General features: G+C 40.0%; 1 protein-coding gene across 1 annotated transcript in view; it reads right to left on the bottom strand.

Moving 5' to 3' along the window:
* Nucleotides 1–13,408, bottom strand: part of maml2 (mastermind like transcriptional coactivator 2) — a 91,045-nt gene that overhangs the window by 6,086 nt on the left and 71,551 nt on the right. The window contains exon 2 of the mRNA XM_065281664.2: nucleotides 11,595–12,845. Coding sequence (XP_065137736.1) covers nucleotides 11,595–12,845 — 1,251 coding nt within the window. The remainder of the gene's footprint in view (nucleotides 1–11,594; nucleotides 12,846–13,408) is intronic.

Raw genomic sequence — 13,408 nt, 5'->3', positions numbered from 1 at the left:
GTGTGGAAATACAGCCATCAAGCTCCCAGACAATCGTTTCTCTATGTTATCCTTATAATTGTCCTAATTATGATGTTTATAACAAAACCTGCATGAAGAAACATGTGTTCGCCTATTACACTAAAATAAATATTTACTCACACGTGTACAAGTTAATGCAAGTCTGTTAGGTAAAAGGAAAATACTATTTATGTTTTTACATTTAAATGATTCATTTCTTATATGTCTGCTCTTTGAAGAGCTGAGGAGAACGCTTGTGCAGCTGGAGAACAGTCTGCATATATCAGACGCGTGCACAAAAGGAGCGGAAAACATTTATTTGTGATTCCTCTCATTTATGCTGTGATTTTGACAAGGTATACGACATAATTGCTGTAAATATATATATAAATGCTGCGCTGATCCCTGTGTGTAATGCTGTATGATTGGATGCCAGTCCCATTTATATTCAGATCAGCATTCCGGAAGTGATTTGCATTATGGTTAAAAATGGGCGTTTACAGGGCATGAGGAAGATTCACGTATGCATACTTTCAGGTGATCTAAAAGGAACATTGCTTGGTGGTGTGCGTACGCATGGTTTTATAATCTGAATATTTTTTGGGTTCGCTATTTTTGGCTTTTGTGCGTACGTAGACTTTTAGTAAGGATCGTATGCACAGTTTTATAAATGAGGCCCCAGGTCATGAGTCACAGGCGGTAAGTAAAACTGCATCAAATGTCTGTGCTTTGTTAGCAATTGGCACGTAAGTGTGAATGACATAAACATGTAGTGAATCATAAGTTATGCAGAGATAGTGAGATTATATTTTTTTTGTTTGTTGCTTGCTCATAACTTGCTCCACCCGTGGTATGTCCCAAAAGTTTTGTGACTGAAAGTTAAACTCCTTAGCCTGGTTAAAACCAGACCATTCTCAGTAGTAACTGCGTTGTGGTCTGGCAAAGCTTCATAGACAAATCATTTCCAAAGGGGCGTCACCAACGGACCTCGCTCAAATGCCTCTGGGTGCAATTGGATAGACCTAAAACCAATCAGAGCGATAAAGGGGATGACGTATGCACCAGAGGGCTCGCCACTCTCGCTAAGACCCATTCGTTTAGCCACTAAAGTGGCTTTTGCCAAATCCAGTCGGTAAGACAGCAACCTTTTTTAGATATGAAGACTTGAAGGTTTGTTCTTTGCTTGGGTTTAAACAAAAAGAAAAAGTTTAAATCGCTTAAAACAGACGTGATAGCTTATTCGAACGAGTGATGTTTCACAGCGGCATCCATCTGTGTAATGTACCAAATCTGCTTTACCATTGCTGCTGCGCTGTCGTCATCATGTAAAGCCTGCTTCAACGTTTCTGATTGGTGCCGTGATTTCTCTGCATTAGAAATAGGCTTGAATGGCCTCTTTGCCAGACTACTTTCAGAGCAAATCTAAATTTGACGGAACCTTTCTGGTAAATCAGTGCTGCCAATTTATCAGTAAGAGAGGTTGTAATGTAACTACTTATGTACAAGTAAACACTATGTGTGAAAGGAATACAAGTAGTACCTGCATTTACAATCGAAGACGTCAGAATGCGACAGGTTCAGCCCAAATAAAACGTTTTGATACAGATGACGCGTTTACCCCCGCACTAAACATTTGGACGTTCCTCACCACACACATGCTGCTTAAAATCGAGCACACCTGAAGGTAACATCCACATCTCTTCACCAAAGTTGTTTAAAACAGCTTACCATCTATTTGCCGAATTGCCCACGTTATTCACACACTCTCTGTGAAGCCTAACATTACTGCTATTCAAGACGATGGTTGCAACTCTTCCCCAGTTTATTTCTGTTTGAAGTCACCCAATGCAATGTTTGGTCACAAGCAACTGTGCGACTGTCAGCGTTTGCCACAGAAGTGAAAACAACAAAAAACGAACAGTGGATATGAAATCATAACCCACAATTGTTTACAAATACAACATTGAGCTCAGTGATGGTCCGCAAGTGCGTTTCACATATGTAATGTATGACTATTCAAAGTGATTACTTAATATGTAAGAGGGAGATTCTCTCACGAAAGAAGTTAGTGAGCGATGTTCAGCATTATATATTTGAACAAGTTTAAAAAGTCAATCATCTGTTTTATGCATACTAAATACATGTTTATCAGCAGATGGGCAACATTGTGGAATAAAAATAAAGACTTTAAGGTCTCGTGCTGCCAGTCTTTTAAACAGGCACAATGATTTTCAGCATGTTACAATAAATTACACTTCCACAAACACTTAGAAGTTTGTTTTTTGACTAAACCACACAAGCAAATTTAAATGATCTGTAATAAACAACACGTTTAATGCTTAAACTTTAGAGAAACAGATCAAGTCTCTCCCTCTCTATCTTGTGACTCCTCATATTTGAAACTTGAGAGAAACATTAAACAACATATTTATGCTTATTGTGTATGATAGTGAATACGCGTTGTTCTCTTACTCTGTCTCGTGCAGTGCATTAATCCTCGTGTTCATTCATATAAACTTCAGAGAAACATATTAAACAACATTCTTGTATTGATGAAAGTGAACCGTCGCGTTGCTCTCTATCTCTCTCACTCACTCTCTCTCTTGCACTAAGGTAACGTTAATCCTCATCTTCAACCTTTAGAAAGACCATTAAAACTACAAGTTATAAGATTGACACGTTGTGCTGTCAGTCATTCTTTCTCTCTGACTCTCGCACTCGTGAGGCCGTGTCATGGTTGGATAGCGCAGATGAAGGTGCGGTATCATTATAATAAGGTCCCCTTACTACGTCATGGGGGGAGCGAAACCCGAATGACCTATATATTCACATGCTTGAAGAGAGAGCCTTACAAAGTTACAGGGTTGTTATTTTTCATGTTTTCTGAGTTGGTAGAAGCACTGGGGACCCGATTATAGCACTTAAACGTTGAAAAAGTCTGATTTTCATGGAATGTCCCCTTTAAAACTGCATTGAAACCGTTGAGGTCCACTAATGGCGCTCTTCCATTGCATAGTACCCCATGGGTCAGGTCAGGTCAGTTTACCTTACTTTGGTTTGGTTCATTGAGTTTAGTAACACTTTAAAGTGGGAGGGATTATAGGCTTGTGGTGTTATATTTGTGCTGCCTACTGCTGAGACATCATACAAAAATTGCAAGCATCATTGTAATGGAGTTTTTTTTATACATTCATTTGTCAGTTTGCCACAAAATCAATGCACAAAGGTAAAGTTAATCTTGCATTAGCAATGACGCTGATAGTAACGATTCTCTCAGACCAATCAGAGATCTACAGTGTTTTCACATCACATTTTTGTACTAGCTCAGCTCACTCAGACCCTCAACCAAGGTGGTACTAAAAAAGTATTGGGTACTACGTACTGCACCAAGTGGAAAAGCCCCCAAAAATAAGCCAACCTGACCCAACCCGTGGGGTACTATGCAATAAAAAAGTCTACTATATGGAGAAAAATCCTGGAACGTTTTCTTCAAAAAATGTAATTTTTTTCCGACTGAATACAGAAAGACAAAAACATCTTGGATGGCATGGGGGTGTGTCAATTTATTAGTTTTTTTTATGCACATCTTATAATGTAATACATTGATGCATGTTCTGGAATATATGCTCTAGAGATGAGAAATACAAGATCATTAATTTAATGAAAATAATATACGTTTATGAAACAGACCTTTGGAATTGGATATTAAAAATTATACCTGCTTGTCAAATAGCTTCAGTAAACAGAAATACTGAGAATGTGAGACCAGAATGTGAGAAACCTAAGCAAGAATCTAACTGTCAAACAGGAGAAGCTGTAAGCTTCAGTCCCCGGTAAACTTTCTTTGAGAACACGTCAGCCCGAAAAGCCAAACACACGCTGTGTACACAGTGTCAATCACAGTGTTGACACCAAACATTTCCCAGAGCAAGAAAAGACTTTACTGAAGAAGCCACCGCGATACGCAACGCAAGACTATTAATTTGAGAACAGATGTCTTGAGTCGCTTGAGATGAAATGAAAACAGTGATGGAGAATCCTTAGCCATGGGAAGAATTCCATGGATTGGTAGACCACAGAGAAGGAATAGTATAGAAGTATGCACTATAGTGATGGACACTATTGAGAAAAACTCTCTAAAGAGACACTGACAGTTTCTAAATAGAGCTTGTAGCTCGTCTAATAATTCAGCTGTAGGGGGTGTGATAATTAATGAGCGAGCTTTGAGTTATTATGTCCAGAGCTCCGCTTACCTCCTTTCACAATGTCAAGATGAGTCTAAGCAAAAATAGAATGGAATAACAAAACCTGGATTGTAAACGGTTGCCTTGTGTACTTAGAATAAGTTTGCTATGCATTTCTCGTGCCAGGGTGCAATGGATGGCTGCAGGAGCGTTGCTAGGCTGTTGCTATACGGTTGCATACTGGCCCAAATCAAAAAACCCTGGAAATGTCTGTTTAGGAAATTTTCAGCTGTTTTATTAAGTCCCTAGCCATAAGAAAGTAAAAATGATGCATGCCTTTGCAAATACCACTGTAAGTAGGCAAATTGTCCTCACCACATTCCATACATGCAACCATTTTTCAGATAGTGTCACATTGTTGTAACATGTTGTGATGACTATGTGCAGAAAAAAAGGAATCATTTATTTGCATTTTGTTCTTCTCATTACTCCATCAGGACATACCGTGAGAAAATCAGACCATTCTTATAAATTCTGACCACAAAGCCAGCTTGTGTTCGCATTTCACTGGAAATCGGCAGCCTCAGTCAAACCCTTTGTTATGTGGGAGAGCGAGAGTCTCGTTAGTACGGCTGTCTTTGTAATCCACTCTTTGTGATCCTGATGTGTCATAAAGCTGTTTTCCATCGTTTTTTCCTTCTCGTTCTTCACCAGTGCATCGTTAAATGAATACCACATGTGTCCGCAGAGTCCATAAAGGAGAGATGTGATTTAGGCTCCCATTCCACCAGCATTACAAGCAGCTGACAGAACTCCAGGCCCTGGGCCCCACTGCTCTCTCACAGCATTTCCTGTGGACTGGAGGCAGGACGCCCTCCCTAGGGAGCAGCTCGGCATCTGGACTTGGCCTCGGATCACTTTCCCAGGAAACATAGGCTCTGCTCATAGAGCAGCTAGAACGACCTGGCACCCAAACCCCCATCCGAATACCCCAAACCTCACCCACTCGCATTTGTATAATTCATGGGTAGCTACTATATGAGCAGCATTTTCAGGTGTGAGGAAATACAAATGCAAGTGTCCAAATGTGATCAAAACTATAAATCAAACAGTTGGTATCAAGGGCAATGATACCGAGCCCCTAGGGTGACATTGGAGTAAAAAAATCTAAAGTTTAGTTTCATGTGCTCACGTTAAACTTTTATGTGCTCACGCGAAACCTTCATGTGCAGAATTTTTTTTTACGTTTAGTTTTGCGTGCTCATGTGAAACTTGCGCGCATGATAGTTTCACGTAAGCTCGCGAAAGTTTCACGTGAGCTCGCAAAACTAAACGCGGTAGTTTCACGTGCGCACGCAAAAGTTTCATGGGCGCACGCAAAAGTTTCATGTCCGCACGCGAAACTACACTTTATATAATTTTTGCTCCATGTCCCCTTAGGGGCTCCGTACAATGGCACTTGGGGCTACAGATATCAATGCAGAAGAAACAAAATTGGAAGGAAAACACGAGAGATATCTATTCATTATATCAACAATCATGTTCACTTTACTAGCATCTTTACTTTTCTTGAAAACAAAAAAATAGAATGACGATTTAGATTTTTGTCAGAATACACAAATTCATGTAGCTGCATTCAATCCCCAGGAAACACACAGATAAAATGTATACCTTGAATGCACTTCGGGAAAAAAAGAGAAATATTTTTAATTCTTTGGATAAAACAGCCAAAAAATGTATTATTGAAGAAGTAATAGAGGGACCCAAAGTAGGTATAGTATCACCTAACAATACTCTAGTTACCACATAGAAATGCACTAAAGGACCCTCATAACACCTTAGCACCCAACCACAATGCCACAGCATTAAAGTGCAAGTTTCTACAAATTTCAGCTCATTTATTGCATTAGTATTATAACTTTCAGATGCACAGTTAAACAGACTCATACTAGGGCCAGAAATACTATAATTATTTCTCCAGAAACTCGCTAGTCTGTGTAAAACATATTAAATCAGTGCATTATGTTATTGGGGTGCTTAGGTTTCTCAATGATATATCATGCAGTCTGAAATTTAATTTTTTAGTTTAAGGTAGTCCAGGGTTTCCCGTTTTGGGAGGGTAGATGGGGCCGGGGCGTATGCATCATGATGAATTTTTTTTTAACACTCAAATAAAACTTAATTTTGAAGAAACTATGACAGAAAATGAACACATACTAGATTATTAATGAATTAAATGTTTTAACTTCTAATGGGAATAGCTGCGTGATGAAGTGAATCTAAAGGGTTAATAAACACAAACTAAAGCAGATTTTGTAGAACGTCTGGTGAACAATGATAGATGGCGCGAAAATTGTAAAAACTGATTATTTCCCACTATTAATGACATTATCTTAAAGGAGTGTAACTACTGTAGCATGTAAATAATGCACATAAATAACGTGAGCAAGAGCGCTCAACTATTATTTCTAATCAACAGGCACGTGAAACCTAGCTAGCAGGTTGCTCAAACAACAAAATCTCCAGCTAACTTACTTTAAATTTGCAAGAACTATAGACAAATACAATAACAGGCTTAAATAAACCCAAATAAGTCCACTTTCAGTTCTCACGGACACGCGTTTTATCAACTGGCTATCCTCCAGACATGACGGACTACGTCTTTATCTCATTAAAGAAGCGCGTCCACGCTATTCTCCGAGATGTTTTATCAACTTGCTAGTCATCCTCCAGACAGTGACGGTCCGAACCACGTCTTTCTCATTTCGGCCGTGTGAAGCTCGTCTGTGCTATTCTCCGAGATGCACTTGACCAGGATGTAATTAATAAACCACGCCCAGGCACGGTATGGAGTGCTCACACTAGTCAACAAGCCAGGCTTTGGGGGTCAAACGTTCTCAGGTGCACTTTGATTTTAATAGTGTGAGTGTGCCCTTTAGGCACATAACTACTAAGCAGCCAGTGAGAGTAAGGAAACAATATGTAGACTCAACATCTTGGCCTGTTTTCATTTCAACTTGTGCATCTCACCCAGAAAAATTTACACCGAACCAAATATCTTGAGGGTTCTGGTGGGATTGTGGCATCATTTCTGAACTTTTCTTTCCTTGGTCTTACAAATTCAGTTCAGTGTGGGAAGACTTTCCATTCCCTTTTTTCTCCCTGTTGGAACAGATATTCTGGCTAGCTGCATACTTAACCCCATCAACGCTGCATTATTACAGCCATTTCTCACAAATGTCAAAAAGAATCATTTGTTAGTTTAATGTATCTGAATCATCTGAATTATTAATGCATGGCAAAACACGCTAGAATTAAAGGTCCTTTTTCTGTGAACGGAAAAATCTGTTTAATGCTTAATTGACACCATTCATGTTGTTGTCAAATCCTAGTAAGGCACTTGACAATTACGTAAATTGTATACTGCTGTTTATTGATAGGCTTGTATTATTGTTAAAGCACTTAATGTATGAATTATTGAATGTCATCTGTATACGAAAACATTAACACATATTTGCAACTTTTCAACAGGGCAGAAACTAAACACGATGGTCAAAATAATGTGTGCGATAACTTCAATTGATTGAAATTCTCTTGTATGTTAAGGTGCAACTATCTGATCAATATGTTCCTCTAATCTAATCGTCTTGTTTATTTAATCTCTGTTGATCATCTATGCCAAGAGACCTGCCCAACTTTGGACCCTGATTGGCCCTAGCCTGAATCTGACTGTATTGAACAAACTTATCAAACTGATGATGGCAGAGAGTAATAACCAATCAGAAGAGTGGGAACCCTATAATTGCATTTGCATATCTGGCAAACGTTTTATCCAAAGCGACTTACAGTGCATTACAAGGTATAGATTTATTTTTATCAGTACACATGCTCCCTGGATTTGAACCCACATCCTTTTGTGCTGCTAATGCAATGCTCTACTGTACCACTGAGCTATACAGGAGTACTGTATATAATACACATGCTGTTATAATACAAGCATGCAAACAATGCTGCTGCAATTCTGCTGCAAAAGCTTGGGGTGGAGGCGGAGGATTGTTTAAGCTCTGATAACACGATCCCCCAGATTATAGCACGCCAACAAATGCATTGTCACTGATATGGTTTACCTTAAAAGCCAATCATTTTGATGAATCATTTATAAAATGTTGCTTAGAAACCATCCTAAATTTATTCTTATGATAATTTATGTATACATTTTTTAAATGAAGCCCCTGATGTGCAAGCAGATTGGCTGGCGGTTCGAAAGACTAAGAGACTATGGGCTTGCGGAGCCTGTGGAGTTTCATGACTAAACTGGGTCATTTAATATTTATATACACAGAAGTTTCCTAAAGTAACAATTTTTTTGTCCATTCTCCCGCAATTTCTTAAAATTGAAAATGAACAAAAGCTAAGAATTCAAGTATTTCAAATAAATAGAGAGAGGGAACCGTGCTTGTGTTTTGAGTATGCTTCAGCAGCATGTTTCTGACGTGACTAATGTTTCAGCATCTTTGTCAAAATCAAACCTGTGCTTCCACTGTCACCCACCTGTCTGAACTGTATTGAACTGGGTACGGGCGACTTATCTTGCGTGGCTTCTGTTGTCATTTCTCACAATGAGAGCCAAAATATACAATTTGTATGAAACTGAAAAAGGGGAAGTGTCCTAAAGCTCCCTGATCATAACAAATCATTGTTTCAACCCCTGGCACCGGGTTAAGCCGATTACTGTCACTTTCCACAACTTATCCCTCGCAGCTAATAACCTCCAATTAGCGAATCCCATGGCGCGCATCTATGCCTAATGGAAGCGACTGTGACAGCTGGAGAAATAAGACATTTCACATGTTAATCCACCATATTACGGCAAGTTGGGCTACCCACTTTATGGGGATATAAATATTTGAGGGCATCATATAATCACCGGCAGATAAAAATAATCACAAAAAAATTCAGGCCTGCAGCGAGGGTTAAGCACTTGGCAAACGTAACAGGCTGACAGGCGGATAAAAAGCATTGTGTATGATTTTGATACTACAACTCTACATTTTCAGGAACAACCAGCTCTGCACAATATAAATGTGATCGTGTTAAAACATTTTGAGCAGTTTAAAGTTGTCTCTGTTTGGGATACTTCCGCAATTTTCTGATATCACACAAGTACAGTACGGAATGAGTAACACAAGAGCCTCTTTCACACAGTAATTTAGGTAAATTACCATGAATTTACCAGATTGAATTTACCAGAAAACACAAAAATGTGCTGTTTACAGACGCAGTGACGTTTCGTCTTTTTTTACCAGTAAGACATCATTCACACATCAGTACCAAAATACCGGTAAACTTGGTGAGGAAGCGGAAGTTATTTGCTCGTGACCAAACAACATTGCATTAGGCGACTTCAAACCGAAACTGCGTCTTAAACAACAGTACTGTTTGCACATCATGCTTCACAGAATGTACTAAGGATGTCAGCAATTTGGCAAATAGATAATAAGCTGTTTAAAACAACTTTGGTGAAGAAATGTGGACATAAACTTCAGGTGTGCTTGACTTTCAAGCAGTGTGTGTGGAAATGTCTGTAAACAGTGCAGGGGTAAACGCGTCATCTGTATCAAAAAGTTATGATTGGCTCGAAGCTGTCAGCGCGGCCTGACGTCGTCCGTTCTAAATGCCCGGTAATCTATATTTTTGTTCACACTAGTGATGCAACAATACACTTAGTTCACGGTTCAATACCATTTTCGGTTCTTGTCCACGGTTTTCGGTTCGGTTACGGTTCTGATGCCTTGGCCTTTTAAAGTGTTTTTTTATTATTCTATGCTTTGAACAGTGGGATGTTAAGAAGAAAAAATACTGGTTTTAATTGCAGTTCTCTTTATTTTATGTAAATGCAAAAATCATCTTACACATTTCTAGTGTATTGATAAAATAATATAAGATATAATGAAATAAAGACATATAAAAATGATATCCTATTCAAACTGGGGAACGTGTGAATTCATTACATTACATAAATTACATTACAATAACAAGCCCTATTTGCATCATTGGCATTGCCCCACGCGAATTTGGACGCATTTTGAGGATTCATTTTAGCAGCCTTCAAATTGGGACAGCCTTACTAGCCTTCAGTCGTGCTTTGTGACACGATCAGTCTAATGTGACATTACGCGAATTGCCCCACACGAATTTGCATCTTTACATTGATGTTGTATTTAATCTACACCATAGACTGTAAAAAAAGATGCACGACGCGACGTCGCCTCCCTCCATTGTAATGAATTGAAGCCAAAAATGTCCGTCCACGGTCGCCGCCATGTTATGTAAAAACGTTAGTTTGGAGCCAGGGCATGCGCAAAAGGAATCGTCCGTGGAGCCAGAGGCGGAGCCGCGGTATCAAACTTCCGCCCAAACGCTCGCGGCGACCAATTAAACCACGCCAATCTTAACGACACGCCCCGTTTCTATAGCATCAAATAACTAGCTAAAATGAAAGTTATCACAAAAATGAACACTTGAACATATATCAATGTGATAACAACTACTTAAAAGGACTAAAACTATCTTTCGGAAACTTTTATTGGAAGTGTAAATAATTTTTTTATTTAGAGCAGAGTCCTATTTGTTTGAATGGAGAGGGCGGGGTTATGACTTGTACTGCAGCCAGCCACCAGGGGGCGATCAAAGAGCCAGAGGCTTCACTTTTCAAGACTTATGAGGCACACCCGATCTACACGCGCAAATAATTAATCCACACCTCAGATTTAAAAGGCAGTGGTGCTCCTCCTTTTTGTTATCATGCTTCTGTTGGGTGTGTGCGCGCTCGAATGAAATCTGATACCAGCATTGCAAGCAGAGTTAAAGTAGCTAGCCTAGCGCACAGTGACTGGATATCAACTTGCTGTGGCGTTTAAGTGTGAAGATCACGCGGGCGCGCACATTAACAAAAGTGCAGGGAATATAAAACTGACAGATTTTGATGGATAAACCGAAAAACCGCAAATCACATGCGCGTATTGGACCGTGGGGGTCGAACCGAACGGTTCAATATTATATTGAGAATTGTGGCATCCCTAGTTCACACAACGCGACTACTGGTAAATTACTGGTAATCTTACAACCTCTCTTACTGGAAAAATGGCAGCACTGATTTACCAGAAAGGTTCTGTTCACACATGACCCGTTAATTGCAATTTACCAGTAAAGACTGTATGTGTGAAAGGGACTATTGTGTGATCTTGCATTAAAAAACAGCTGGAATGCAGAAAAGATTAATAGAAAGATGTTTTCTTAATGGTCAGATACTTTTTTGTTTATAACAAAACCAGAAGCATGCTATGCTAAAGTCATAAAGGTTGGCTTCAAGATGTTATTTAATTATAAAAGGCGAAAAAAGCATCCTACCTGTCTTTGTTGTGCCGTTCTCAAACCCATACCAGTACCATGCTGGTTAAGAGGAGGCCTTTGGCTATTGGGCTTAGCTTGCAGGCAGGGAGATGACTGAATGGGCAGTTGGCAGTTCTGAAAGTGCATACCCTGCCCTGTTGTTGATGGCTGAGGCTGCTGTTTGTTTGGTGGAACAGTCATAAGAGGCATCTGTTGACCTGTGGATGATGGTGAAACTTTAGTGTTGAAATGGACAAGGGTTTTACTACTTAGAGCCTTTGTATCGAGGTGATGGGAGGTGTTGTATCCATTGGGCTTGAGAAAGCAGCTGGGTATGTTTTTGGCCTGTCCGGCACTCTGAGCGATGATTCTTCGCTGGGAAAGGGAAGCTGTACTGGGAATGGTCTCCTGATTGAAAGAGGTTGGGGTCTGGTGAACACCCAAGGAAGAAGAAGACCAGTTCCTAACCCCTCCCACTTGAGGCTGTTGATGGCTGTAAAGCATAGAGTTGGGCTGCTGTTGGTTGGCAGCCATTTGCTTGAGCTGCTCAGCATGTGACATTTCCGGCCATACTGGAAGTCCTCTAGAAGAAGCTGACCCATGATTCAGCTGACCTGAAGATATGGATGAGGTGGATAAAGTTGTGTTAGCCATAGAAAAAGAAGGCCCAGCAGATGCTGGTCTGAGCTGCGAACAGCCACCAGATGCCTGGGTAAAATCTGGCAAGTACTCTGTCTTAATTGGCTTATCTAGATGAATGCAAGGAGGAGCTGCGCCAGCTGAACTGGGTCGACCCAGATCCAGACCAAAATCAGTGTCTTGCTTTAGCATCTTTTCCAGTTCCAGATCATTGAGTGACGGCACTGTCTTAGTGAGTTCATCAAACAAGTCCTGGAGCTCAGGATCAATCTGTCCGCTTCCTTCATCTTTGAAGTCAAACGTGAGCGTAATTGGATCGGTCAAAGACTGGCTGCATGTCTGAACTTCAGTTGGCTCCTTCTTCATATCCCTCAGAGTTGTGTTAAAGAGATCGTTGCCAATTCCGTGAGGCATCATGAAAGTGTCCTTCTTTCTAAGCATGTTACCCTGGGAAGAATCCCTAACCAAGCTTTGGGCCTGTCCTGAAGCCAAAGCACAGGATACGGGTCGAAAGGAGTTGGGTTCCATGCGGGGGCGCTTGAAGTCAGATCCTGATGCACCACAGGAGAGGCCATTCTGCTTGGGATTGTAAGCAGGAGACTGTGCTGCAATCTTTCTCCTTAGACCCTGCTGAAAATACACAAAATGAAAACAAATTAGTCAGGTGACACAAGTGATTAACTATAAGTGAAATTTGCTGTACAGATTTCTTCAAAAATATTCTGCAAAAGCTATCAGTCTTCCTTGCTACAGCCAAAATAAACTCTCTTTCTTCTCAGCTGCAAGACAAGAGCACATAATGTAACAGAACCATATCTTACATATTATTGAACTTTTATTAACTCTTTGCTGCCATTGATAAGTTATCTTGTCAATTAAAGGTAGGGTTTCACATTTTGAAAAATGCTAACGGTAGCTGCCTAGCAATGAAATCAAGACCCCACCCTCAAGTCAAATCGCCATCCAAATTCACGCCTTTTTCAAAACACATGAACACACACAGATCAGACGGTCACATCTCATGTCTCATTCACCAGTGAGAAAACTTTGCAGTACAAAGTGAATAACATTTACAAAATAACCAACATAAACAACTGGTTTACATCAGAATTAGTTTAAGCACACGTTCGGTTGTGTAGACGTAGTAACTATATTGTTACGCTAATCCATAAACGAACACAAATTTCATAAGC

The sequence above is a fragment of the Paramisgurnus dabryanus genome, chromosome 8 (assembly GCF_030506205.2).
Source record: "Paramisgurnus dabryanus chromosome 8, PD_genome_1.1, whole genome shotgun sequence".
Classification (NCBI taxonomy): domain Eukaryota; kingdom Metazoa; phylum Chordata; class Actinopteri; order Cypriniformes; family Cobitidae; genus Paramisgurnus; species Paramisgurnus dabryanus.
This window is presented reverse-complemented; position numbering and strand designations above follow the sequence as displayed.